The 26,618-nt window shown below is 50.1% G+C and overlaps 1 protein-coding gene across 2 annotated transcripts in view; it reads right to left on the minus strand.

Annotated features, from left to right (window-relative positions):
- Ago2 (argonaute RISC catalytic component 2) overlaps positions 1-26,618 on the minus strand; it is a 75,556-nt gene that overhangs the window by 47,283 nt on the left and 1,655 nt on the right. Inside the window, exon 1 of one of the 2 annotated variants that reach the window (XM_075959477.1) lies at positions 3,266-3,298. The exons of the other annotated variant lie outside the window; for it this stretch is intronic. Coding sequence (XP_075815592.1) covers positions 3,266-3,284 — 19 coding nt within the window. The 5' untranslated portion in view covers positions 3,285-3,298. Of the gene's footprint in view, positions 1-3,265; positions 3,299-26,618 lie in introns of those variants that run through there. 2 annotated transcript variants of the gene reach the window in all.

Consider the following 26,618-nt stretch of genomic DNA (forward strand, 5'->3'; position numbering starts at 1 on the left):
CTTTAATACCAGTAGCACTCAGGAGGCAGAGGCAGATCTTGGTGAGTTCGAGGTCAGCCTGTTCTACAGAGTGAGTTCTAGGACAGCCATAGCTGAAACAGAATTTTATCCTATCTTGAAAAATCCAAAGTAAATAAATAAAAAATAAAAACCAAAACCCAAGTAAGTCTGCCTCAAACAAACACAACAAAAGATAAAAACAAAAGACCTGGTTCTGAGACAAACAACCTCCAGGGTGAACCTCATTTGCAGGGTCACAGCAGAGCCCAGAACTCTTCCTCCAGGACACAGACCAAGCGGCTGGCCTCCGTGAAGGGAGAGGGAAACATTTCGAGCCTTGCCACTCGAGTGACAGGGTGATGGCAGATTCTTTCCAAGGCTTCAAAGCCGGTGTGGCGAGGACACACACCCCTTCCTTCTGGAGCTGTGCTTGTGCTGAGCATGGAACTATGCACGAGAAAACTGAGAAAAAAGCAGCCAGGGCCCCTCAGCTCTTGGGCCACACCTGGGCCACACCAGGCAAGGGCATCAGTGCTTCTCTGCCTCCCAGTCGGCTCTGCAGGGGGCATTTCCAGATGCTTCAGAGTTGGGTGGCTTCAGGTAGCTTCTCGGGTTTCTTGGCTAAAGGACAGACAGGTAGGACTGCTGTCCAGGCTGAACTGAGCACTGCAGCTCCAGAACAGGGCGGGACATGACAGCCCACAGGAGCGCAGACTGACAGCGGTACTACCCAACAGGTGCTTTCAGGAGACTAAGATGCATGTCTGACAATAATGTAGGTGAGTCACAAGCCACCCACACTCAGAGCTGCATTAAATCCAGTCACAGACTTTTTGGATGAGAAAAGGGAAGCCTCATATGTGTGCCAAGAACGGAGTCAGGGCCGCCTGCTCCATGGCAGGAGAGAGAACACAATTACTATGCACCGTCAGCAAAACCATTGGCAAGCAAGACCCCAGGAGCCATTAACCAACATTCTGCAAAGAACACAAACCCAAACCCAGCCTCTGCCTTAGAAGAGCCGTTTTCAACACAGGAACACTCATGTACACGTCTGCCTCGCGTCTGGCTCAAGAGTCACGGCCAAGTACAGCTTGGATGGGAACTATGCTTGTGGTTAGAAACCTCCCACCCCAGTTCTGACTCCCACAGCTTGGCAAACTCTACTGTAAGCTGGGCAAATGTGCAAGGATCCAAGGCGGGGACAACATACAGAGCAGGAAGGGAAGAAGCCTTTGACCTTCCGGGTCCTGGGTCCTGGCTCCCAGACTGCTGCAATGTAGATAGGAACTCTGGAGCCAAAGGGGTGACTACCCCAACATTGCTGGCTGTGACAGTCCTAATCCCAGCTTGAGCACATGAAGTGAACGCTCAGTAGGAATTAGAACAGGTGGGCCTTGATCTACTGAGTTGTTTGGGGGCACTATAGATTTGAAGTGTCCCAGAGTACACAAAGCTTGGAGACACACTACCAGAAATTCTGGCCATCAGCTAAATGTGAATCTCTAGTTCCCATCGCCGGGCACTTCAGTGAGGTCATCTCTCCTTTGTAGTGGGGACAGAGGATGTCCCTCTGCGACAAGAAGAAAGGAAGGACAGACTCTGGAAAGTTGCCATGGTACCTGGAAGACTTTTGCTTTGATCACCCTTGATCAAAACCCCCCTGGGAATCCTCCACAACCACCATAGCTACTCTGAGTGAGTGAGGAAGGAAGTGAGGCAAAGGGAGCAGACACTCTAGGGCGTGGAGGCACTGGGTGAGGAAGATGAAGGGCTTCCCTGAGCAGGTCCAGGGGAGCAGCACTAGAATCGCTTGTGTGGCTTTTTTGGTTTAACAGTAATCTGCTAAAAATATTTTGCCCTTATTTCGGCAAGTGAAACAACGTGTTATGTGAGTTTGGAACGCACTCAGCAGCTCAGGGCTAGCTCTCTGACAGAAAAACTCCGTGTGTAGATCTAACACCCACTTCCATCTCTCAAACTGAAACAGCTTATTGACGGGGGGGGGGGGGGGGGGGGGATGCTCCCTAATGTTTGTTTGTTTTTGTTTTTTGTGGTTCAATATGAAACTCCAACTATGATACTCTTGGAGAAATGGTCCACGAATCCACCTCCAAAATCTTTTTTGTCCAGTAACTCTGAAGTTCTCCCTCACAAAGGCACGCCCTTGAGTCTAACAGTTCTTCCTTCCTTCCCCTGCAACATCCAAAGGGCCACACTAAACACAAAGACCTACCCAGGAATGAGCTGGCCGTGGAGCCCGCTCCCCAAGGCTCGCTCCAGTCACTCTGGCCCAGCTGCTCTGAGCACCTGTGTAGCGCCCCACAGTAAGCCTTCCTCTAGCCCAGCTGCTCTGAGCACCTGTGTAGTGCCCCACAGTAAGCCTTCCTGTAGCCCCGCTGCTCTGAGCACCTGTGTAGCACCCCACAGTAAGCCTTCCTCTAGCCCCGCTGCTCTGAGCACCTGTGTAGCGCCCCACAGTAAGCCTTCCTGTAGCCCCGCTGCTCTGAGCACCTGTGTAGCGCCCCACAGTAAGCCTTCCTGTAGCCCCGCTGCTCTGAGCACCTGTGTAGCGCCCCACAGTAAGCCTTCCTCTAGCCCAGCTGCTCTGAGCACCTGTGTAGTGCCCCACAGTAAGCCTTCCTGTAGCCCCGCTGCTCTGAGCACCTGTGTAGCACCCCACAGTAAGCCTTCCTCTAGCCCCGCTGCTCTGAGCACCTGTGTAGCGCCCCACAGTAAGCCTTCCTGTAGCCCCGCTGCTCTGAGCACCTGTGTAGCGCCCCACAGTAAGCCTTCCTGTAGCCCCGCTGCTCTGAGCACCTGTGTAGCGCCCCACAGTAAGCCTTCCTCTAGCCCAGCTGCTCTGAGCACCTGTGTAGCGCCCCACAGTAAGCCTTCCTGTAGCCCCGCTGCTCTGAGCACCTGTGTAGCGCCCCACAGTAAGCCTTCCTGTAGCCCCGCTGCTCTGAGCACCTGTGTAGCGCCCCACAGTAAGCCTTCCTGTAGCCCCGCTGCTCTGAGCACCTGTGTAGCGCCCCACAGTAAGCCTTCCTGTAGCCCCGCTGCTCTGAGCACCTGTGTAGCGCCCCACAGTAAGCCTTCCTGTAGCCCAGCTGCTCTGAGCACCTGTGTAGCGCCCCACAGTAAGCCTTCCTCTGGCTCTGGGAGCTAACCTCAGGCTTCATGATTCTAGGGCCTCTTGCTAGAATGTAAGCGTCCTGAACACAGAATACAATTGTGGCCTGGCTGAATGCCCAAAGAGTACCTGATATCAATGGCCACATGAGTAAAATCACGTTTCTGATTTATAATTCAGTGTTGCCTGTCTTAAGAGGAACCCCAAGCTCCCTTGAGGGATGGTCACTTCACACAGTCAGCATCTTCTCCGGCAAGGGACATCAGACAGCTGTCAGCAGGTCCAAGTTGTCAGTGTCGACTTTCAAATTCATCTCTCACACCTGCACAGGCCTAATGGCATGGGGAGAGGGACCAGGACACTTGGGTCAGGCGGCAGATGCACTCCTGGTAGCAGACCACACAGATCACAGAACTTCCTGTGTTCACTATCAGCTACCTTCTCAGGAGGAGCCAGGCACACCTTCGGAATGTAAGCAGACTCCTTCCCCTGAAACTTTTCCTCCCAAAGCTTAAAGGTGAGAAAAAAATCAACTCCTCCTGTCCCCATCTGTGCTCAGCAACAGGGAAAGCACCCATGCTGCTTTGAGCCTGTTCAGTTACTGATGCATCTGAGATGCTGAGACTAGATCCCCCCTCCCCCACTCTCTCTCTGTCACACACACACTTCTTTTTCCAATTTTAAACTCCAGGCACCACATCAGGCCCCATCTCTTCCCAGCAGTACCAACTCACTGGCAGATAGGAAGGACTCCCCGTTAACAGAGACACTAGGATGCCAACACAGGCCCTATGTCTACTCACTCACATGGCTTTGCACCCTTCAGAGCAAGCAGGCATGTTTGGAACTTTGTGAGAACACAAAGGATTGAGCTGGGTAAGGATGTGTCCTCAGAAAGTCGCCTGGGAAGCCTTAGCCTTAAAAACACAGGGCAGCTGCAGGGATAGAGCCTTCAGTTCCAGAAACACAACTCACACTAGCTCCCAGAAATCCATCCTTACAAAGAGACAGGCACAAAAACCAGTGCACAAGCCCCTCCTGGTGGAGCCTGTGATAGTCAGCAGAACCCAGCTGGGCTCTTCAGTCCAGAAAGAACAGGATGGGCACCACTGAGTACTGAGGCAGGCAAACAGATGTACCCCCTCCATGTATCATAAAAGAAACCCACCCTTTAGACAAAGAACTACAGGTAACTAATGACAGCTGGCGGAGGGAGAATTAGCCTCTCCCTGAGATGAGCACCCTTATTGGTTGTCCAATCCAGAGTGGCTAGCCTTGAACCAGATACACACCACCAAAACAGACTTAGCGGTTTGTATTTATATACATTTGTGTGCACGTTTCCACATGTGCGCACACACACTCATACATATATGTAACAATAATGACAAAAGGCTCATCAACTGAATGGGACATGGGAGGGATTCGAGGGGGTAGCTCAGAGGGACTGGAGGGAGGAACGCGATGGAAGGAAGTGACACAATTCTATTTCAATGAAGAGCATTTTAAAAGTAAATACATAAAATCCCAAACAGGCCAAAAAAAACTATAAACTGGTAATATTTGAAAACATAAGACAACAGGGCTAAGAGCAGATGACTATGGCCACTTCCAGGAGCCCTGGGTAATGTGAACTATTTCACAGCCTCTGCAGACTATCATGAAGGATCCAGAGATAGACCTGCAGACAACATCCTGTGCAAAGACGGGAACTCATCCCTGGTGGCTGACAGAAAAAAATGACCCAACATGAAAGCTGTGATTGCAGGAAGACTGTGGTGGTTGGGGGGGGGGGGGGTTGCACACCTGTAGCCCCAGCACCTGGGAAGTGGGGTTGGAAGGTCAAGATCACCCTTGGCTACCCAGCAAGACTCTTTCTCAACAAACCATGAGAAACAAAATCATAAACCAAAATCAAAAAAGAAAAAGATTCAAAGACAACATGAACAATCCCAGGATAAACAATTTGTGGCTCTAAAAGTCGAACAGTCAAAGACACTGTGAGCAGTCACTGCCCCCTTTCACAGACAAACCTTGAAATGTGCCCAACTTGAGATCTATGGTGGACCTGTACCAACTGTGGGGGCCCAGCTAATGTGTGGCACACAGCCATGGGGAGACCCTGGTGCTTTCCAGTCAGTTAGGAGTCTTGCTCTCCGCCCCACCGCCAGCAATCCTGCCACTCAAAACAGGGCTCACCTCATGGTTATGGGAGTTCACAATGACCTGCACAACTGAAACTAATTCACCAGCTTTGGTGCTGTCTGCACAGCTCTGACCAATGCTGACCGCCTAGCTGGGGTCCACTATCTACCCTAGCTCCTCTATCTAGCACACAGGGAGACTCCTCTCAAACCTCTTCCCATCTTGCACAGTGCTCAATGACTGAGGAAGGGAGAAAACCACCCCATTTTGACAGTCCTCTCAGACAGCAGAAGAGGATGCCTCCCCTTGCTGCCCAGCACTGCTCCGGCTTAGGAATTCGAGTCCACAGGGCAAGAGCAGTGAGATCTTGCTTTTACTTCCCTCCTGCTAAGGAAAGAGACACGTGGCAACTTTCACCTATTAAGGAGGGTACTGTGCTGTCCACTTTTGTGCTCTGTGCATGCCAGCCGCAGCAGCAACCATCATAATTCTTTTCCTGGAACAAGTTCGTACAACACCAGTGTGGCTAGAAAGGCCTGGACCAGAGCCTCTGTCACCACTAGCTTCCCAGCCTTACTTAGCTGAGGGGAAGACCGGGACCTCAAGCTTGAATCTCTAACAGGCCATGAATAAATCATCCCTCACACCACTAACTGGAGTCTCTTTAAGCCTTGGTTATCCTTACAGTTTTTAAGAACAGAAGCATTTTAAGAGAAAAAGAATCAGAAAGACATTGTTAGAGCAAGAATGGGCAAGTGTGGGGCTGGGCCAAGGCACCTAAGCAGCGTGCGAGGCTCAGAGGAAGAGAAAGCAAAAGATGGCCCCTCCCCCACACCTCAACTCTGCCCCAGGGAACTGATGCAACCAGGCTTGGCCCTCGGCCTGTTTTGGAAAGAATGAATGTCATATTTTCCATTGAGGCAGCAGAACCTATGAACATCTTCTACAAACTTACTAAACACAGGTCTCTTCTCAAGCCAAGGAGTCACCTGCCACCCAGGAGGACTGGCAAATGGCCCTTCTGTAGGGGACCTGTTGGCAGACAGCAGCAGCAGCCAGTGCCCAGACTGCAGGACTCACTCACTCTGTCCTCTGGTCACCTGTCCGCCTCAGAGCTCACCACTCTACATGATCTAACAAAAAGGGGTGAGGTGGGAAGGGGTAAAATCCGGCCCCCACATCCAATAAGCCACTGATGAAGCAATTACAAACCCCCACCTCGCTGATAGGAGGAAGCTTGAGCCAGGGACAAGAAGCCCAGGTCACTCTCAGCAGCTAAACCTGTCCCTGCAAGTGAACAAGACCAGTTCATGAGAAACAGACACAGAACAGTAGCTAGGAAACACAGCAGGGCTGCTGGCCACCCAAAGGAAAAGGTGCTTGCCCTTGTCGTCCAAGAGACAAGGAGATGTCGTCCAAGAGACAAGGAGAAAAAGAATGCTCGGCCTCTGGTTACACACTCAGAACTTTCTCTAAAGAACAAAGATGGGGGGCTGAAGAGATGGCTATGGGGCTGGGAGATGGCTCAGCGGTTAAGAGCACTGACTGCTCTTCCAGAGGACCGGGGTTCGATTCCCAGCACCCACATGGCAGCTCACAACTGTCTGAAAATGCAGTTCCACGAGATCTGACACCTTCACACCAACGAACATAATAAAGTTAAATAAATCATTAAAAAAAAAAAAAAAGAACAACGATGACCGGGCGATGGTGTATGCTTGCTTAATCCTAGCACTTCGGAGGCAAGAGGCCATCCTGGTCTACAGAGTTCCAGGATAGCGAGGGCTACACAAAGAAACCCTGTCTCAAAAACAAACAAAAACAAAAAATAAAGATGTCTCAGGTCACCTACCAGTCATTCCAAGAATGAAATCTTAGATTTCATCTTGCCTTTCAAACATCTGTCCATCACCTGTCCATGCCTCCGTCTCCTAAGCCACTCTTGCCCTCCCGACCCCTGCCTCAAACAGAGTTGCTCTTACAGGACAGCTCTCCACAGTATAACACCACCCCCTCAGGACACAGCCAGGACCGTCTCATTGAGCTTCTTCTCCTGCCTCCATCCTCAGAAACCAGAGCCTGTAGGGTGTGTAAAGGCAGCTCTGTCCAATACGCTGAGACCTTGTCTGGCCACATGGTTTCCCACGCTCCCATACTTGCAATGCTCTGACCATTCTGGGCACATGTCCCTCGAATCTCTCAGTGGCCTGCTCTGTGTTCCCTCCCGAGTGGCATCTACACAGGCTATCTTCAAGTCCTACCACCCCTTCTCCAAACAAGCAAGGTCTCATGATGACTCTGATCTGTGTCACCAAGCCACCAAGACTCTATGATAAAGCTCCCACCACCATGTGCCCTTTCATAGGACCATTCCTCAGGCCAAAATGTGGGCATCATCACTGGCTCTTCCATCTTAACCCCACACACACACTTTACCAAAGTGAGTAAAGGATGTGTTAGATGCATTCAAGTCCCTCTTAGTGGTTTGAAACAAAGTGGGCAGAAGGCGAGCTGTAGAGAGCCATAGGATAGACACGAACCCCTTTCCCCTCCATGTTGAAGGTGCTGCAGCTAAACCTGCGGGCAGCTGTAAGAGCAGAGCATCTGAGCCTCATCTTTCAGGCAGGAGAAATCAGTCCAAGGCTTGAGGACGTAGCTCAGTCAGTAGACTGTTTGCTGAACATACACAAGGCCCTGGGTTCGAGCCCCAGTACTAAAGAAAAGAAGAGCAAGACTCCACAAGATGGACTACCAGGGCCATCACAGTTGAGTCTGTGTTGCCATGGCTTCACCCACCCTGACCCACACATCCCATTGATTACTGTTACTTCTTGAACACAGGAGAGTGATGTGGGGTTCCCCTCTGTATGCTGTGAATATCGTTGGTTAATAAAGAAACTGTCTTGAGCCCATGATAGGGCAGAACTTAGGTGGGGGTGGAGGAACTAAACTGAATGCTGGGAGGAGAGGCAGTCAGGGAAAAGCCGTGGAGCTGCTGCTAGAGACAGACTGCTGAAACTTTACTGGTAGGTAGGCCAGGACCTTGTGGTGATGCACAGATTAATAGAAATGGGCCAAACAAATATGTAAGAGTTAGCCAATAAGAAGCTAGAGCTAATGGGACAAGCAGTGATTTAATTAATACAGTTTCTGTGTGATTATTTCAGGAGTCTGAACAGTTGGGAACCAACCAGCAGCCTCCTCCAACAGGAGAGTCCTTGAGAATCTTTGCTTAGAGGAAAACTGATATGAAAATTGTCTAGAGAATGTGCTGTCTCTGCTTCTGCTTGTGACAAAAGGCTTCTGTCACACACCAAAGCCCCAGCAGGACCACCCAGGATCCTGTGAGCAGGCTGCTGCCCCTCAGTGAAACGCTTACATGCCCCGTGTCTTGTCTTAGGAACTCTTCAACTGAAAAACAGTTCTCACATTTGTCCTAAACTGTAACAGACAGAAACACCACCTTCACACTCGTAAGATGGTGCACACCCAGAATAGTGAGACAGGAATCCATGAGCTTCCTTCCAGACAACACCCAGAATGTTCTTTCTACAAAAAATAGGTAAATAAAAATTGAAAATCCAAGTCATACCAGCCTTAGCTTTGTCCCGAGGAGTGAAACTTCCCTTGCAGGGCCCCCACCAGGACCTGTAGCTCCACAGGTGCCAGAGTTCAAACTTCATCTTAATTCCCCACTTGGACCCAACACAGCTCCCAAAAGGCTTCTAAAAAGCAAACTCAACAAGGGACAGAACCCAGAAAATGCCCCCAACTTGCCCCACCAGCTATTTGAAATGTCACTTCTAAATACTGGCATTCATGGAGGGGAAATTTCTGCTCTAGTCAGAATAATTAATTAGGGAGTAAAGTGCTGAAATCAAGCAGATACAATCCACAGGACTGTTTGGCTCCTTTAATTGATTCCTTTCTGAGGATAGACAGGCTTGCAATTTAAAATAAATTAAAACTGTTCCCTCATTCTTCAGAACTTTGAAGAACAGCAGTCCTAGATGCAGGTGGCTTCAATTCTGGGCTGCGCCGGAAACAGGGCCCCACTGTCTTTGAAACGACCCTGTTATGGAGTTTTCCCCAATAGGCTCCAGCAGAGACACGCCTTTTTAAAACACGGACTTATTTTTATTAATTTCATTCATACGTGCACACTGTGTTTACATCATTTCTACCCCACCCTCTCCTCACTCCTAAAGTTCACCACATCTTCAGTTATCACAGACACCCTGCTAAGCCCACTTAGTGGGGTCTGGACACCTGTGGGGGACTGCCCAGGCCTTCATCTCACAGTGGGCCTGTGAGAGCTCCCCACCCACACTGCTGTCGACAGTTTCTGTCTTCTAATACCAGTCTGTGAAGAGGCTGTTAAGTTCTTCAGCCTGGCCGGGTGGTGGTGGCGCACGCCTTTAAACCCAGCACTCGGGAGGCAGAGGCAGACGGATCTCTGTGAGTTCGAGACCAGCCTGGTCTACAAGAGCTAGTTCCAGGACAGGCTCCAAAGCCACAGAGAAACCCTGTCTCGAAAAACAAAACAAACAAACAAGCCTGGGCCAGCGAGGTAACTGATGCTCAGGTGGCTGTTTTTAGTTAGCAGAAGGCAGAACCAAAGTCACCAAGGAGCCCGTTGGCTACAAACCTACCTCTCAGTCAAGAGCCTGGTGCCTTCCAAACCAGAAAAGGGCTGTTTGGAAGCAGAGCTGATAGATTCGTAGGCAGAGTGGCCAGGGCAACCTCCTCCCACTACTCACAGAAATTTATCACTTGGATCAACGGAGAGCGTGCGATTGTAGCTAACACTCAGAGTATTTCGTGTCCATCATTTACCTCCTTAATTCTGGGCACTTTCATCACCCCAAAAGACACCATGGACCCACTGGGTAGTCTCCTGTATCCCTTCTTATTCCCATCCCTCTACCTCTACTGCCACGGCTCTGTCTGCCCTGGCCACTTTCAGGAAAGGGAACCACATAGGTGTGCCCTTTCCAACCTGGCCTCTTCATTGTGCACTGGAGCTTCAATCTTGGGGGTCATCACCCCTGGACATCATCCCTTCTAAACTCAGGCTCTGTCAGGTGACTGACCTTGGCCAATGGGAGGAACACAATAGCTGTCATTCCACACCCCTTAATGACTTGTGACAGAAAGTTCTTGCCTGCTTAAGGCCACTGTCCTAGGACCCCATCTTCTCCAAGTAAGGTGAATACTGACCCCACTGTTGGGACTTCAGTGGGTAAGGCAGGCACAGTGAGGAATGAGGTACATTGGGAAAATGGCACGTTCTTAGGCGAATGTGGTACCTGCGAGGGCCAGCTCTCCCGGCTGGATGTAATTCTAAGAACTTGAGATCAGTGTTGGAGACGACTTAGCAGTCAGGACCATTTGCTGCTTTCCAGGGACCTGAGCTCGGTTCCCAGCACCTATGGCTCCCACCTGCCTGTAACTCCAGCCTGGGGGATCAGACGCCCTCTCCTGACCGCCACGGACACCAACACACAATTTTTTAAAATCTTTATAAAAAAGAGAGAATTTTTAAATTACATTGGCAAAATGCCTAGAAACAACACAGGAGGGGCTTGAATGCTTTATTGTGTGTACCAATACTGATTTAAACAAGCCCAAGGATACAGGACACCAGTCCACAGTGTGCAGTTGCTAATCTGCCGCACACAGATCATGGCACAGTGGTTCCACTTTCAGAAAGATTCTGCCTCTTGGGGCACAAGATAGAGATTTATAACCTTGTGACCTGGGGAACCACTTCAACCACCACAGGAATTACCAACCATTTCTGGTTAGATCAGAAGAGGACCATGCCATGAGATGGAACCGACACATGGCATTATTTATTATAAAGAGGCCAAGAACCTGGTTAGAGAGGTCAAAGGTCCTCACTAGAGAAGCTCAACTTGCAGTAGATTGACAATTTACAGAGAACCACAAACAGTCAGTATGAGAAGACTGAGGTGCTCAGTCCTAAACCATTCCTACCATGCTCCTCCCTGAAAGGTTGAGGAGTCTGTGGAAGAGAGGGTGGAAAGACCCTAAGAGCCAGAGGTGCTGTGTAACATCAAAGCAGCCAGACACAGCAGGGCAAATGCACACAGGGACTCACAGCAATTCTGACAACAAGCACAAGACCTGCAGACTCCTGCCAGACGGGGGTGGGGGCACTAAGTCCCATCCTCAACCGAGCTACTGGCATTTGATGGTGGCTGGGAGAGGGAAAAGTCGGCCTTCTTTAATGGTGTGACCGCAGACAGGCTCAACACACTCCATGGCAGCTAGGCAACCCATGGACTCGATAGAGAAAAACAAAAACAAAACACAAAAACAAAAAACAAAACTCAAAGCTAGATGGGAAAGAATGAAAGAGTGAAGACCGTGGTGGCTGAGGAATGAGGTGGGAGGAACATGCTCAAAACACACTGTATGAATTGTATGAATTTTTCAAAGCATCAATAAAAATAGTGCAATAAACTGTCCTGCACAAAGCATTCTCTTGTCCACATTCAGTGAGAAGATGGGCAATGTGCAGGTCCCCCAAGTGACAGCTGCCCCAAGGAAAACATCAAGCCTTAGCACTAAGGCCACCACAGTCCTTTTCTGTAGGAAGCAAAGTCCACCCCAGCTGAGGGCCTACTGGCATTTGACTGCAGCTTCTCACTATGCCCCGTCCTTGCTGATGCTCCCACCTCTGCTTCTCCAGGTCTTTAGGCCGTGTTTCCATACTCATTCTTCCTCCCTTTCTTACCTTTTTTTTTTTTAAAGATTTATTTTCAGACTGGGTAGTGGTGGTGGTGGTGCACATCTTTAGTCCCAGCATTAAAGAAGTAGAGACAGGCGGATCTCTGAGACCAGAGGCCAGCCTCTGGTAAGTTCCAGGACAGCCAGGGCTACAGAGAGAAACCTTGTCTCAAAAAAAAAAAATTAATCTTTATTCTCATCTATGTGTATATGTCTTTGTGAATCTGTGCCGTGGGAGGGAAGGTCAGGAGAGGCTTTGATCACCTGGAGTTGCCCTTTAATAGTGCCAAGTATAGGCTCCATCCTATGGAGTGGGCCTCTGATCCAGAGAGCAGTTTGGTATTCCCTCATCATTCATGCCCCTATTGTCCAGTGGGCCATCTTAGGTTCGCTGTTGTAGCTAACAGGGCTCACAGCTGAGATTAAGGAGTCATACAGATATTTCCTTTAGAAATACTCAATTGGCTGGCCACTTCAGAGAAAAGGTAAGCATGAAATTCCAGTTTAAACACAAAAATTATAAGAGAGCCGAGTGGTGGTGGCACACACCTTAATCCCAGCACTAGGGAGACAGAAGCAGGCGGATCTCTGTGAGTTTGAGGCCAGCCTGGTCTACAAGAGCTAGTTCCAGGACAGGCAACAGAGTGACACAGAGAAACCCTGTCTCAAAAAACCAATATATATATATGTTATTCTTTCGGTCCCTGCCCTAGCCACATCCACTCCTTTTTAACCTCTGACCTCGCCTGCCATCGCTCTCTCTTCCTGCTTTCTCTCCGGGTGTACACACGGGGCTTTGCCTCTCTCCTCCTCTCTCTTCCTCTCCGCCCCCTCTCTCTCTGTTCCTTTTTCTCCTTTTCTCCTTTTTAATAAATACTTATGGCTATTTCCTGTGTTTATATGTCTGGGGACCCGCCGGAGTTTGCTGCTGCTCTGTGAGCCCGCGGGGGGGGGGGGATCCCCATTTATTTTTTAAGAATAACAAATGGTGCTGTGTCTCAGAGCAGTGGTGGCGGGCCATGTGGCAGCAGGCAGTGGGCCCCAGGCAGAGACGGCTGCTGGTCCCTGAGCAATGGCTGGTTCCAGGTGGGGAGACACATGGCGGGCGGGCAGAAGACAGAAACATGGATAGACACGACATGCAGGGTGAGGTTGAATGTTTATTCAGGGGGTTATGGAGGAGGAAGGGTGAAGGGGGGGGACAGAGGGGGGAGGGGGAGAGAGAGAAAGAGAGAAGGAGGAGGAGGAAGAGGAGGAGGAGGAGGAGAGAGGCAAAGCCCCGTGTGTACACCCGGAGAGAAAGCAGGAAGAGAGAGCGATGGCGGGCGAGGTCAGAGGTTAAAAAGGAGTGGGCGTGGCTAGGGCAGGGACCGAAAGAATAACAATATATATAACAGAAATTTGAAAATCTGGACGTTTCTATTAGCACCATGAGCTCTAAGATTCCTAGTGAGAGCGAAGACAGCAGAGTAAGAAAGATGTTTAGATCTCATGGAATCAAATTTGCCAGTGTTGGGAAGGTCCAGGAACTCGGGAAGCTATGCTCCAGACTGGATGATAAAAGACTCACACATCACGCTTGGCTGGAGGACTCTGCAGACCTATGCTTGCACAGCTCTGTGAGTCTACAGAGCGGGTTCCAGCACAGCCAAAACTGCAGAGAAACCCAGTCTCAAGGGGGAAAAGGCCTGTCTTTCATAAAAATATAATGTTTATGTTACTACGTATTTGGCATGTTGCCTCTTAAATATATCCTTTTATCACAGTTTGGGGGTTTTGTTTTGTTTTGGAGACAGGGTTTCACTATGGCTTCAAACTTGAGATCTTCCTGCCTCAGCCTCCCACGGGCTGGGGTCGCGGATGTGGGCTTCCACACACACTGTGTGAGGTGCTGGGGACCAAACCCAGGGCCCCCACCAGGCACTCTTTAAACTGAGCTGACCATCTGACTATTCTAAGTACTCAGAGATTGTGCCAACACAGCACCGAATAATACCCAAAAGAAAGGTATGGGGCGGGGGGGGGGGGGGGGACACGACTATGGCTGGTATGTAGAATGAATTTAAAAAAGAAAGGCTATCCTTAAGATAAAAGCCCTCTGCACCACCCAAGCCACCTACTGGGTTTAGGAATTGTTATCTACATTTTTTTCTCAAAGTGCCAAGGCCGCTGGGTGAGGCCATGCTTAGTAGGAAAGGCCGAGGCAAGAGGCTCCCTGAATAAGACCTAATCTCAAAAAACAACAAAGCATGAGCCCCCACAGCCCAACACAGGTGTCCCTGAGGAAGGAGTAACAACAGCAGTAGTTCCGACAGGCGAGCAGCCCACCAAGGGCAGTGACATCAGCCTGTCCCACCCTGTCCCACAGAGCCTCCGCCTAGCCCATGGGCTCAAGCCTGTCATGATAACCAGGTCCATCCTTGGAAACCCGATGACTAGCCTGTGTGTGACTAGGCTGGGTCTCAGAGAGTGAAGGTGTGACACACTGCACCAGGTCCCCTGGGAGGACACCACCACCTGACACTGACAGCCGTGGTGGTTGTCAGCAATCCCCAGTCCCGGGGCTTTCAGCCACTGTTCAGTCCTCAGACTCTGCCAGTCATCTTCTGAGGAAGTCAACCAGGACTGGGGGCAGGGAGTTTGGCCAACATGGCATCTGTACCAGCTCTGGATTTTTAGAACCCCAAATCTAGGGACCCAGGCACATATTCTGCCTTTGGCTTTTGAAGTCTGGCAAATTGCTGTGTCCTCCATGGTTATCTGGTTATTTCAGTTTAAACAGCTATTTACTGAGTGCTTGGCTCACGAGACAGTAAACATTGTTCACTTCAAACGCATCAAATTGCACCAGAGAAAGTCGCTGAACAAACAGGGGCGCCTCTGCCCTCAATGGGCAAACAGCACTCCACACCTGGCAGGCAAGCTTGAGGGTTGAAGCACAGGTCTATTGTGCACCTCACCAGGCCTCGGGAGGGCAGGGAAACTGAGGGCTGCAGCCTTTGGGGGGTGGGTGGGCACTGGGTGCGAAGTTCAGTAGTGGAGCACCTGCCCTGCTTATTTGAGACTAGACCTGGGTCCCAACACGGAAACACAAAGCCCTTGGGAGGACACTGGCACCCTCCTGCTTTACTCCGTGGAGCCCCAAGGCCAATGGCCCAGTCAGCCACCTACCATCTAAAGTGTGTAAGTCAGGAATGTTCCAAAGTGACCCACAGAAGCAGGGCTGGAGCCCCCAAACAAGCCAGTAGACACATATTCATGCATGGCTCCTGGTACCATCCATTGAGCCCCTCTCTTCTGAAGCAAAGGCAGGGGAGGACTGAGCGCCAGGTGCGTTCAGCCTTCACAAGGAAACGTGATGGCAGCAACAAACCGATGGGATCCAGCCAAGGCATGAGTGAGCAGGCTCAGAGGTACTCTCCCCTGAAGGAGACCTTAGCTTTTAAACCAAGCCACCCTCCTGCACGGCCATCATGCTCAAACCACAAACCACGCCTGCCCCTGTCCTAGACTGGATGGAGTTAGAGTTCACTATGCTGTGGCTTTGGTTAGCAACTCTACAATGTCCGACCAAACCCATGTGAGAACAAAAGATGCCAGCCCCCATTCAAAAAGGCTTTAGGAAGACTCGGTTACTGTCCTTCCAGCTAGCAAACCCTAGTCTTCATTTTGAGCCCTTTTCAGGACATGACCGAAAATGCTAGGGACTTAAGAGTACCCTGCCACAAAGGAGCTCAGCGGGTTCTCTTGGGACAACAAGGCGGGGTCCACACATCTTTAGCTCCTATATCCCCCGAGCTCAGTCAGCCATCACCTCACCAGCACCCAGACCACAATGGCACCGCTCGGAGGAGCCACAACACCCTTTCCCCTCTAAGCTCAGAATCACAGTCAAGAGTGTGCACCGCCCAGCACACCTCCACACAGGACCCTGCAAAGTCATCCACACTCACTCCATGTAACAGTATCACCACTGGGATACTTACCAACACAATGGTAAGAACAACTGGTCTGTGACTTGATTTGACAACTACATATCACTAAATGTCACAAAGTATAATGCCATGTGCTAATTATTCTGATGCCGGAAGTAATTTCATATGAACACACAGCAACTCCTTATACTAACTGTAAGAGCAGGAGATTACTCCCACTTTACAGACAAGGAAGAAACAGAGGAAGCCAAGCACTGAGCATAGCAGGAAGTGAGCAAGCCTCGGAAACTAACCACTCCAAGTCTGGGGCACTATCTTCCCATCTTTCCTTGGATGCAGTTCCCATCTCCTTTAATGAGAGGCGCTGCGCCAGGCCCTGTGTTCTCAGGGAGCAGTCTGCTCCTCTCCATGCCCACAGACCTCCCAAGTCACTGACATTCTTCTCTCAGTAGTAACTGTGCCGGATGCCGGGGCGGCAACAGTGAGTCGTCCTCCAGACAGGTCACCACAGCATCACTACTGACATGGGAGACTTCAAAGAAGGGGTCCCAAAAACAGGGTCAGAGAGGAGCAGAACAGGCACTCACGGTGCTGACTGTCACCAGGATCCACAGAGCTTCTCCCTGCCCTAGGATGAGCTCCCAGCTGATCCGAGCGCACCCAACACTAGCTTACTTCATCTCCCAAGTTCTCTGAAATGGGGACACATACCCCTTGATTATGAAGAACAGAAAAACAAAAAAATTGAAGGCAACGTGGTTGTGGTGACAGAACACGCTCATGAGACTGTGACAAGTTCAAGGAAGCCAGGGGACCAAGTCCCAGCTCTTAAGATAATGCTGCTGGCTGCCAGGCCTCATCAGTGCCACACAGAGACCAGGGGATCATACGCCAAGCTGCGCAATGACTGTGGCAGGTGGCCATCCCTGGCCTCAATAGCCACTGTTGCCAACTTGCCAACCACAGCTTGGGTACCAACTTGGTAGCAACGGATACTCCAAGGACAATACGGCCCAAGTCAGTGCTCTCAGCCTCTTCACCGTTCACATTTCAACCCTAACACAGCAGCCATGCCCTTCTCAACTACAGACTACCTGCCAGCCCAGTGCAGAGAGCCCGTGCACAATGGGTACCATGAGAGACCATGGGGGCCCACAGCACAGGTAAGTATATAAAAGCACAGTGCAGTGACACCTGGAGGGGAAGAGAGATCGGAGAGGTGTCAAGCATGGTGCAGATGACAAGCTATGAACCACAAGAGAGAACATCTAGGAATGTGTGTGTCAGCCCTGACAAGGATGAAAGGCCAGGCAATCAAGTGGACCGCAGGGCCAGGGATGGGGAGAGCTTGACACAGGGCAGGCTAAGAGCAAGAATCTGTGTGCATACAACCTGAGGGCCGGGCACTCCACCCGCTGACTACTGCAGAAGCATGGGGGAAGCTAGAGTCAACCCCGAACTCCTGGCTTCTAGCATTAATACAGGAGGAGAGTTTTCTGGCTACGTCCACCGAGGACACCCAGCAGCAGTGAGCTCCCCAGCACCATGCTTATGACTGCTAACCTCATTCCAGTGAAGAAATGGGCTCAGCAGGAGGAGAGCCAACAGTAACAGTCAGGACCACAAGAGCCAAGGCAGATGGGAACCACCACAGCCGCACAGCACGGGGAGCAATTGGAAAGAGCACAAACACTGGAAGAACAGAAAACAAGAGTCACCAGGCACCAGAGTGTGCAAAGTGGGGTACGACTGTCAGAAGACCACATACCCATGAACTTTCTGGTTTCTGTAACTTTCTGGTTCTGTGATTGGACAGATGACTCAACAGCTGTCTTCTGGAAGGTTGTGGTCCTTTCAGAGACTCAGGGGCCTGTGCTTAGCCTGAGCCAAGCACTGGTTTCTGTCCCCAACAGGAAGGATGCTAGTGAATGCAGGCTGGGACTGGAGGAGCTGGTCTATTCCCGCCGCAGGCATCAGCCGTGGACAGGCTTTAGATCTTCTGTGTATTTGCATTATTTCCTACAACTAAAAGCCCCTTACCCCTTTCTCCCCAAGTTTATAAACATAACCAGTCTCTAGGCTCGGCAGCCTCCCAGCCCTGGTGTACCCAGACCCCCCTACCCCGGCTCCCCATCCTTTTCTGGGTGGAGCGGGCCAGTTCCAAAGTAACCTTTGTTCTGCCCTGCCTCCCTCTGGTTCTCAGTCCCCTCCACAGATAGAAAACTGTACCTGGTTTCTTACCCATTTCACCCACTCTGTGAGGGCTGCCTATGGTCTTCCGGGCACGTGGGAGTGACCTTTGGTTCCCAGTTGTGTCCCTAGTTTTAAGCTGGCCGGGCAGGAGCCAACCTTGCATTCACTGCTTCAGCAGCACAGGGCTGGGAGCAAACACTCAGACCCCGGGACTGATCAGGGTTCCACCATTCACTCAGTGTCTAGGCTGCAAGCTCTACAATGTGTTCTGGGGAGATGAGTGGACCTTAGCTCTCTTAGGCACAACAGGAAAAGTATGTAGACTTCACACTTTCCCATCAGTTTGATGGCTAAAAAAATACCTAAGAACTTCACTTTCTAAAGCTGGCCTGGTGGTCCACACCTGTAACCTCGGAACTCAAAAGGCAGAGACAGGATGATCAGGGTTCTTCTGCCTTGCTACATATCAAGTTCAAGGCCATCTTCAGACATCTGTCTCAACTCCATTCCCCACTTAAAACAAAACAACCCACTTCTTTCTAAAACTCTGAAATGCCAGTGAGGCCTGGCAAGGCGCACAGTGGCACCTGTACATGGTGACAGCGGGGACAGGGACAGTGCCGGAACCAGGCCCTCGGGAAGTTAGTCCCCAGTGAATCAGCTCCCATCCATATCAATGAAAACACAACAGACAAAAACCTAGACACAAATGTTCGGAGGAGCTTATTAACCACAGCACAGCAGGAAGAAAGGAAGGAGCACAGAGACAGGAATGGATAGGTGGTGGTATATCCGTAAGATAGAATAGTATGCAGGAGCCAGGTGGTGGTGGCGCATGCCTTTAATACCAGCACTTGGAAGAGGCAGGCGGATCTCTGTGAGTTCGAGACCAGCCTGGTCTACAAGAGCTAGTTCCAGGACAGGCTCCAAAACCACAGAGAAACCCTGTCTCGAAAAACCAAAAAAAAAAAAAAAAAATACCAGCACTTGGAGACAGAGGCAGGTGGATCTGTGCTAAATTTGAGGTCAGCCTGGTCTACAGAGTGAGTTCGAGGACAGCTCCACAGAAATACTGTCTCAAAAACAAAACAAAATCTTGATGACAGCTGAGCAAACCCGCAGACACAAAAGGCCATGACTGCATGATTCTGTTCATAAGAATGTCTCAAACAGGCAGCACATCAGTCACTGGCTTCTGAGCCTGGTGGGCAGGGGTGGGGGTTAGAACTCGGTATCAACATTGGTACTGAGACTGCACCAAAGCCTGGAGCCTACAGATGAACGTGTGTGTAAAGATGCACAAAGGACCAGAGGAGGGTGCCAGGTGCCCTGTCCCCTTACTCCTGAGGCGGCACCTCTTCCTCGCCCTGAACCTGGAAGTCCCGTTTTGTTAACCACTAGGCCATTTCTCTGCTCTTCGACTGTTCACTTTGAATTTTTTAGGTTTATATTATTCTTAATTTTGTGTGATATATATATATATATATATATATATATAGAGAGAGAGAGAGAGAGAGAGTGTGTCAAGTGCTGTGAATGCAGCAATTAATCCCCTGGAGCTGGATACAGGCAGTATGGGTGCTGGGAATGGATCCCAGGTTCTCTCAAGAGCTTTTAACCACTGAGTCACCTCTCCTGCCCCTTAAATGGTTAAATTTATGTTATGTAAACCGCTATTTTTTTTTTAAGGGCAGACACTTTGAAAGACCTTCCCCGCTCTGAAATGTCTTCTCCCCTCCGTGGACAAAGCAGACCCACCAAGACCAGATAAGAGAGTAATGCACATTGCGGAGCCCTGCTGGGTCAGACTCTGGGTGGGGGCCAGCGGGAGCCCAGGTGACATCCCAGAGGTCAGGGCTGCATCTAAGGTTTGCTCACAGGAAGAATGACTTGGCAAGATTCTTACACTTGTCATTCTCCAACATGAACTTGAACATGCATCAATAAAAATGTGCAAAAATAAAACGAAAACCACATTTCAAATGAGTGTTCCTTGGAGTGACACTTGGTACCTCCATGAGATTAGAAGGGCTGTGTCTTGCACTCCCAGGGGACCAGCCTCACCACTCCACCCTCCCTGTGGCAGACAATGATAAGTGGCCTGGCACTCTCTTGAGAAGCCAGGCCCAGAGCTCAGTCTCCTGTGAGCACTGAGGCAACTTCTTGCCACCCCAGGCAACCATGATCCTCCACACAGAGAGGGGTGACCCAACAGAATGAAATTCAAATCCCTCCGGAGGCCAACCTGGTTCTGCTCTTGGTTTGACACCACGTGCAAACGTGTGTGTGTGCGCGCACGCACACACACACACACACACACACACACACACACACAAACACCACACACACACTATCAGTGAGTCAACCACTCACTTGGGTAGTTAATTTTCCAACAGCTGGCTGCCATGACATCCGATTCTTTTTATGGTGTTCAACCCTGGCATTTCATCCTTGGGAACACGTGACCATACACAACAGGTTACCGAAGACCAGACTCCCCTAAACAGAGGACTCCCAGCCCCCGTGGGAACCAAAGACACTCACTCCCCATGTCACACTGTCAGCTAGGACACCGGTTACTGTCCTGGTCCTCACAGGAGCCTCTCTGTCTAGCTGTTCCCGAACCTTGTGGCTTTGGATGCTTAAAAATGCACAGCTGCATGGCATTTCTGCATCCTTAACAGTAACTTCAGCCCAAGGCTCAAGGATGGAGCAGACAAGCAGCCTAGGACAACCGCCCTGTTTTACATCTTCTAAGTTTTTTTACAAAAGAGGGGCAGGTAAGCAGACAGACAAAAAGCAGATAAACTTAACTCTTTGGGAACCTTCTGACAATCTTCCATTCACATTCCATTCCTAGAATACAGCCAAAGCAGAGACCGTGCTCTCAGATTCATCCAAGTCAGGATCCTGGCCCAGCTCCGCTCTGGACACAGGAGTCCTTGGGAATGGTTTGAGCTGTTTTCTACCTTCCCAGAAGCCCTAGCATCTGGAAATCCCATTACAGGTGGGGAAAGAGCTGCAGGTGATTCTGGCTCTCCTTCAGACCCGTCCAATTCTGGGCTACAGGGCTGATGAGCGCCAGCCGTGAGAACACAGAGTGATCAGGCCCAAAGTCTCATCCATTTCACCTGGCTTTTCCAAGCCCACCTTGAACACTCACTGCCAGCTTCAGATTGCTCCTTCAGCACCCAAACCTAACAGCCCTAAAACCCGCTGACGCCATGACTAACCCAATGTTTCACCAACAGTGGTTGTCCGGATGTCCGTCTAGGTGGACCGCTCTTCCCCAACTTCATGACGGACACAGATCAGTTTCCCATAGGCACTTTCTCACTGCCTACCAGAACAATGAGGCATTGGCTCAATTCCATTCACCCCCTGTAGTGGTTTGAAGGAGAAATGTCCCTAATTTGGGGTATCTGAATAGTTGCTCCCTAGTTGACTTAGGAGGTGTGGCCCTGGAGTTTGTACATCACTAGAGAAGATTTGAGGGTTAAAGATTGCTATTTCCATTTCGCTTTGCTTCATGCTTGCAAATGTCTGAAAAAATGTGACTCTCAGCTTTTCGCTCCTGTTGCCAAACCTCCCCACCATTATGGACTCTGAGCTCCTGGACCATAAGCGCCAAATAAACTTCCTTCTATAAGTTGCTTTATCACAGCAAAGGAAAAATATCTAATACAACCCACAACCCATCACCACCTTATTCTCCCAGGTAAAGGAGGCCAAGAGAGATGACAGGGCGGTCGCCATAATTAGCCTGGGACTGTCACTCCCCAACAGTGCTCCAAATTCTGTCCTACAACATGAAAAAGGAGTCCAAGGGCCACTCCACCCAAAGCGTCCTCCACTAGAGAGATCTTCTTAGCCTGGGCCCTGACCAACCGGCCACCTACAATGTTTCTTTTCACTCCCATCCCAAACCAGCTTCCAGCTCCTGCCCCAAACTCACACATGAAAAGCTGTTGGATGACTTTTCCAGAATGAGCTTCCCACCTGGCACCACAGCAATTAGGAAGCAGTTTCTGCCCAGGTCTCTTCCTCCCCATCCCTCTCTGACTCCCATTGGTGTTGGCCTGGCCTTCCAAGGTCCCACATTATCTCCTAGGCCCCAAATTTTCTCTCTTTAAACCACTGGCACTACCCAGCTGCTAAGTCCTGAGTCAAGTCCACACTCCCTTGCTGCCCTCCTTCAAAAAGAGCAGAAATGCCCACCAGAGAGCTGCCCTGGCCTCTTGCTCCCCGGTGACCCATTCAAGATGATTCCAAGGACTCAGCTTCAGGTGAGCTCCCTGGGATTCCGGACAAGCAGGGGTAAGGAGCCAACAGCCCCCATGCAGATACTTGTTAATGCTCTTTGCATCTCCAGGTGCACACAGGTGTGCTTCCTGGATCCCCTGGAGCTGGAGTTAGACAGCTGGGAGCTGCCATGTGGGTGCTGGGACTGGAACCTGGGGCCCCTGAAAGAGCAGCCAGTGCTCTTAACTCCCGAGCTATCTCTCCAGCCCCATTCCACTCGGTCTTAACCACGTCTAAGAAGTGCCTGACTGCGAATCTCAGTGAGTTCGAGGCCAGTCTGGTCTACAAAGGGGGTTCCAGGAAAGCCAGGACTGTTACACAAAGAAACCCTGTCACAAAAAACAAACCAAAACAAAAAGTAGAAGAAAATCTTAGCTGGGCGGTGGTGGGGCACGCCTGTAATCCCAGCACTCAGGAGGCAGAGACAGGCAGGGTCTCTGTGAGTTTTTCAAGACCAGCCTGGTCTACAGAGCAACCCTGTCTTGAAAAACCAAAAAGTGCTTGACTGGAGCTCATATCCGTGTTGGCATACGGAACATAGACCACCACTTGTCACGTAAGCAGGCAGCAGTGCGAGCCCACCTCTGCAGGCTGATCTTGAACCCTGGCTCTGGTGGGCCACCAATCATCCTACCAAAATGTTTGCAAGATGACTGGGGACATATACACATGGACATATATACATATACAGCCTGCGCCACATGGGAAAGGAAATGAATCTATGTCACAAGGAACAGAGAGGGTGAGCAGCCTGGACAACATCTCACATGCTCCAGACAGCAAAACTGAGACCCACACGGATGTCAAACTCTCCAAACATGCCTAGGAGGACAGGACTGAAGTGGACAACCATGTTCATCTGACCACCGCCCCTGCAGACAGTATGGGAAGACCAAGAATGGAGTTCCCAGATGCTGGTTGAGTCTCCAATGCCAGCCAGAGGCACTGTGTTCTTGGCAGACAGCAGAGGGCCTGGCTGCCTCTCACACACTGGGTGGGCCCCTGCCTGGGGGCTGCAGTGGCATATCTTGGTTCAGCATCTCAGGGACACCACATTGTCCCTTCAGGCACCGTGAGGACCCCAGATACACTTAGGCCTGTGCTCCTGACTTAGGGATGGCCCCAAGTCTGCCCGTTGCCCTGGTACCTCACTTGACTGCGAAAAGCTCCCAGCTTAGATGAACCCTGCATAGCTCTACTGAAAACCTGACTGGAGGGCACAATGGTTTGGTCTCAAAGAGAAAAAAAGGGGGGGGGGGAGATTTCAGGTTCTTCAGCTTTAGATGTGAAAGAGGGAAATTAGTTGTAGCTTGATACTCTTTTGTTTTGTTTTGGGAAGGGGGAGACTGTCCTGAACGCTAGCCCTTGTAGACCAGGCTGGCCTCAAACTCAGATCTGTCTGCCTCTGCCTGCCGAGTGCTAGGATTAAAGGCATGTGCCACCACCACCCGGCTTTTTTTTTTTTTTAAGAAAGGGTTTCTCGAGGCTGGAGAGATGGCTCAGTGGTTAAGAGCATTGCCTGCTCTTCCAAAGGTCCTGAGTTCAATTCCCAGCAACCACATGGTGGCTCACAACCATCTGTAAAGAGGTCTGGTGCCCTCTTCTGGCCTTCAGGCATACAGACAGAATATTGTATACATAATAAATAAATAAATATTTTTTAAAAAAAAAGAAAGGGTTTCTCTGTAGTTTTGGAACCTGTACTGGAACTCGCTCCATAGACCAGGCTGGCCCTGAACTCACAGAGTTCCACCTGTGAGTTCCCAAGTGCTGGGATTAAAGGTGTGCACCACCACCACCTGGCTCCTGATGCTATTTCATGCCCACAAGAGCTTCACTTTACCCAGCCAGAGTGAAAAGGCTGGGGCTGGGCCAGCATAGCCTCACTGTCCATGAGATCCAGATGCTGGTGGGTGAAGCTGCAGGGTACACAGGAGAGCTGGAACAAGTTATGGGAGAGAGATGCAGAAGACAGCATGACTCCTCACCTCACACCTGAGCCCAAAACTGGGGAGGAGAAACCTACCTTGGGGCTCTAAGTTATGAAGGCCATCCTGATTTTCTATGCGTTGAATTACCTGTGCTGAAAGTGGGCCATGGAGAAACAGGCCCATGCAAAAACATTCTCAGGATGAGGAAGTCAGAATGCACTTCAGCATGAATTTTCATGTTCTTTAAGCCCCTCATAGAACAGGAAAGCAGGCAAGAGGAGTCTGAAGGCCAGGCAGGTAGTTTTAAGTACTGAACCAGGGGAGGCTGCAAGGGAGATGCCTACTCGGAGATTTTTAAGACCTTCGGTGACAATAAGAAGCTGAAAATGCAGAACAAAGCAGGTGGAAGCCTCGTTTTCAAGGCTCTGCTGAAAAACTGATACGATGGCACACATCTGGGGCTCTCCCACAAGGGAGCGTAAACGAGTTCAAAGCCACATAGTAAAACCCTGTTTCAAAAAACAAAATACCACCAAGAAAGATTTAGAAGCTAGAAACTCAAATTCCCTTGTTCTTCCATTAACTCCATATTCTGACACCAACTGTAAGGGCTGGAGCAATGGCTCAGCAGTCAGAAACACTTGTTGCTCTTGAAGGACCCAGGCTTAGTTCCCAGCATCCACGTGGAGGCTCACAACTGGCAGTGACTCCAGTTCTCTGAAGCCCTCTTCTTGCCTCTGGGGCCCCCAGCAACGCATGTGGTACAAATTTATACATGCAGACAAACACTAATACATCCAAGTAAGTAAAAATAAATTTTAAAAAGCCACTGTCAGGGGTGGGGGGAAGCCCACTATAATTATCGTTCTAAAGCCAAGGAAGGGCCAACACCTGGTGTGACAATGACAGTGGGCCGTGTTCACATGTACCTCTGAACCAGTTCTGTGTGGTGACATAAGCCTGTGATCCCAGGACTCTGTAAGCAGAGGCAGGAGGAGGAGTTTGAGACCAGTCTGGGCCATACAGCCCACCCTGTCTCTGAAGGACAAGAGGGGAAAAAAAAAACCTATATTCCGTGCACACAAACATGCCATGGTGAAATGGCAGGTGTGGAGTCTGCTTCCGGATGGGAATGGGGAAGAGGCAGTTGATAAGCCATGACCACTGACAGCCGCAAGGGAGGGATGGATAGGCAGAAATCACATCTTTAGACACGCTGCTTTCATGTTTGTCAATTTACTTCACAGTAGAAACTTTTTTAAAATCATGTGTTACATTTCCTACAACAATTCATAATGTTAAAAAAAAGAAGAAGAAACATTTTAGCCATATTGGCAGCCCAGTCTCTTGAACTGTAAAGAATAAACCCAACGGTGTTACAAAATGTTGCTTCTTAAGAATGTGTAAGCCAAAAGCTTTTACACGACACCCCCCCCCCTTTATTTAAATTCTTCCACAGGCTACTAGGGGGAGATTTCCCACAAATGTAAATTCCAGCCCTTGGCAGCACTCAGCACAGAGGCCGCCAAGCTGCAGTAGTACCCTCAAACACAACTGGGAGTCGGGGAGAAATCGGGGAGCAGGGCCAACTGCTGGCATTAGAGACCACAGTGTGTGCATGTACCGTTGCTCAAAGTCAGTCTTGACTGGCAACTCTCAACCCAGTTTCACCGTCAGAGGTTACTTTGTAGCAAATCCTCCTGGGCTATAAAGCCGGAGACAGAGCTGCTTCCAGACAGTTTAAGAACCTTAGGTGGGGGGATCCCACCTACAAAAGTTTCTGGGTGGGTAGAGAATTTACATACCCAAAACCCCTACCAATAGTTCAGGAAGGAAAAACAAAACAAACCCAAACCTGTCAAGTTATGAGCCTTGGCCCTGACACTAACTTCACACCTGTAACAGTGTTTGTAACAGGCACTGTAAAAACCCATTGGGAATTCTATTTTTACAGTTAATTTACTAAGTATTTACTTCCCAGCAAGCCAGGGAACAGGAAAACGCTAACTTTCCTAGAATTCAGGTCCAATTGCCTTCCATTCTCCTAAATTTGGGAATATGGTTGAGTCTCATTGATGAGATTGTATTGGGGGTTCTATTAAGCAAAATTAAAAGCCGTGGTATGTAAAATAAAATGGAGCTGCGCTCCAGCCTTGCAATTACGGCACAGTGGCCCACCTGGAACTTGGGTTCCTTCCCAGCCTGCCATTAGAGGGGACT

The sequence above is a fragment of the Microtus pennsylvanicus genome, chromosome 2 (genome assembly GCF_037038515.1).
Source record: "Microtus pennsylvanicus isolate mMicPen1 chromosome 2, mMicPen1.hap1, whole genome shotgun sequence".
NCBI lineage: Eukaryota > Metazoa > Chordata > Mammalia > Rodentia > Cricetidae > Microtus > Microtus pennsylvanicus.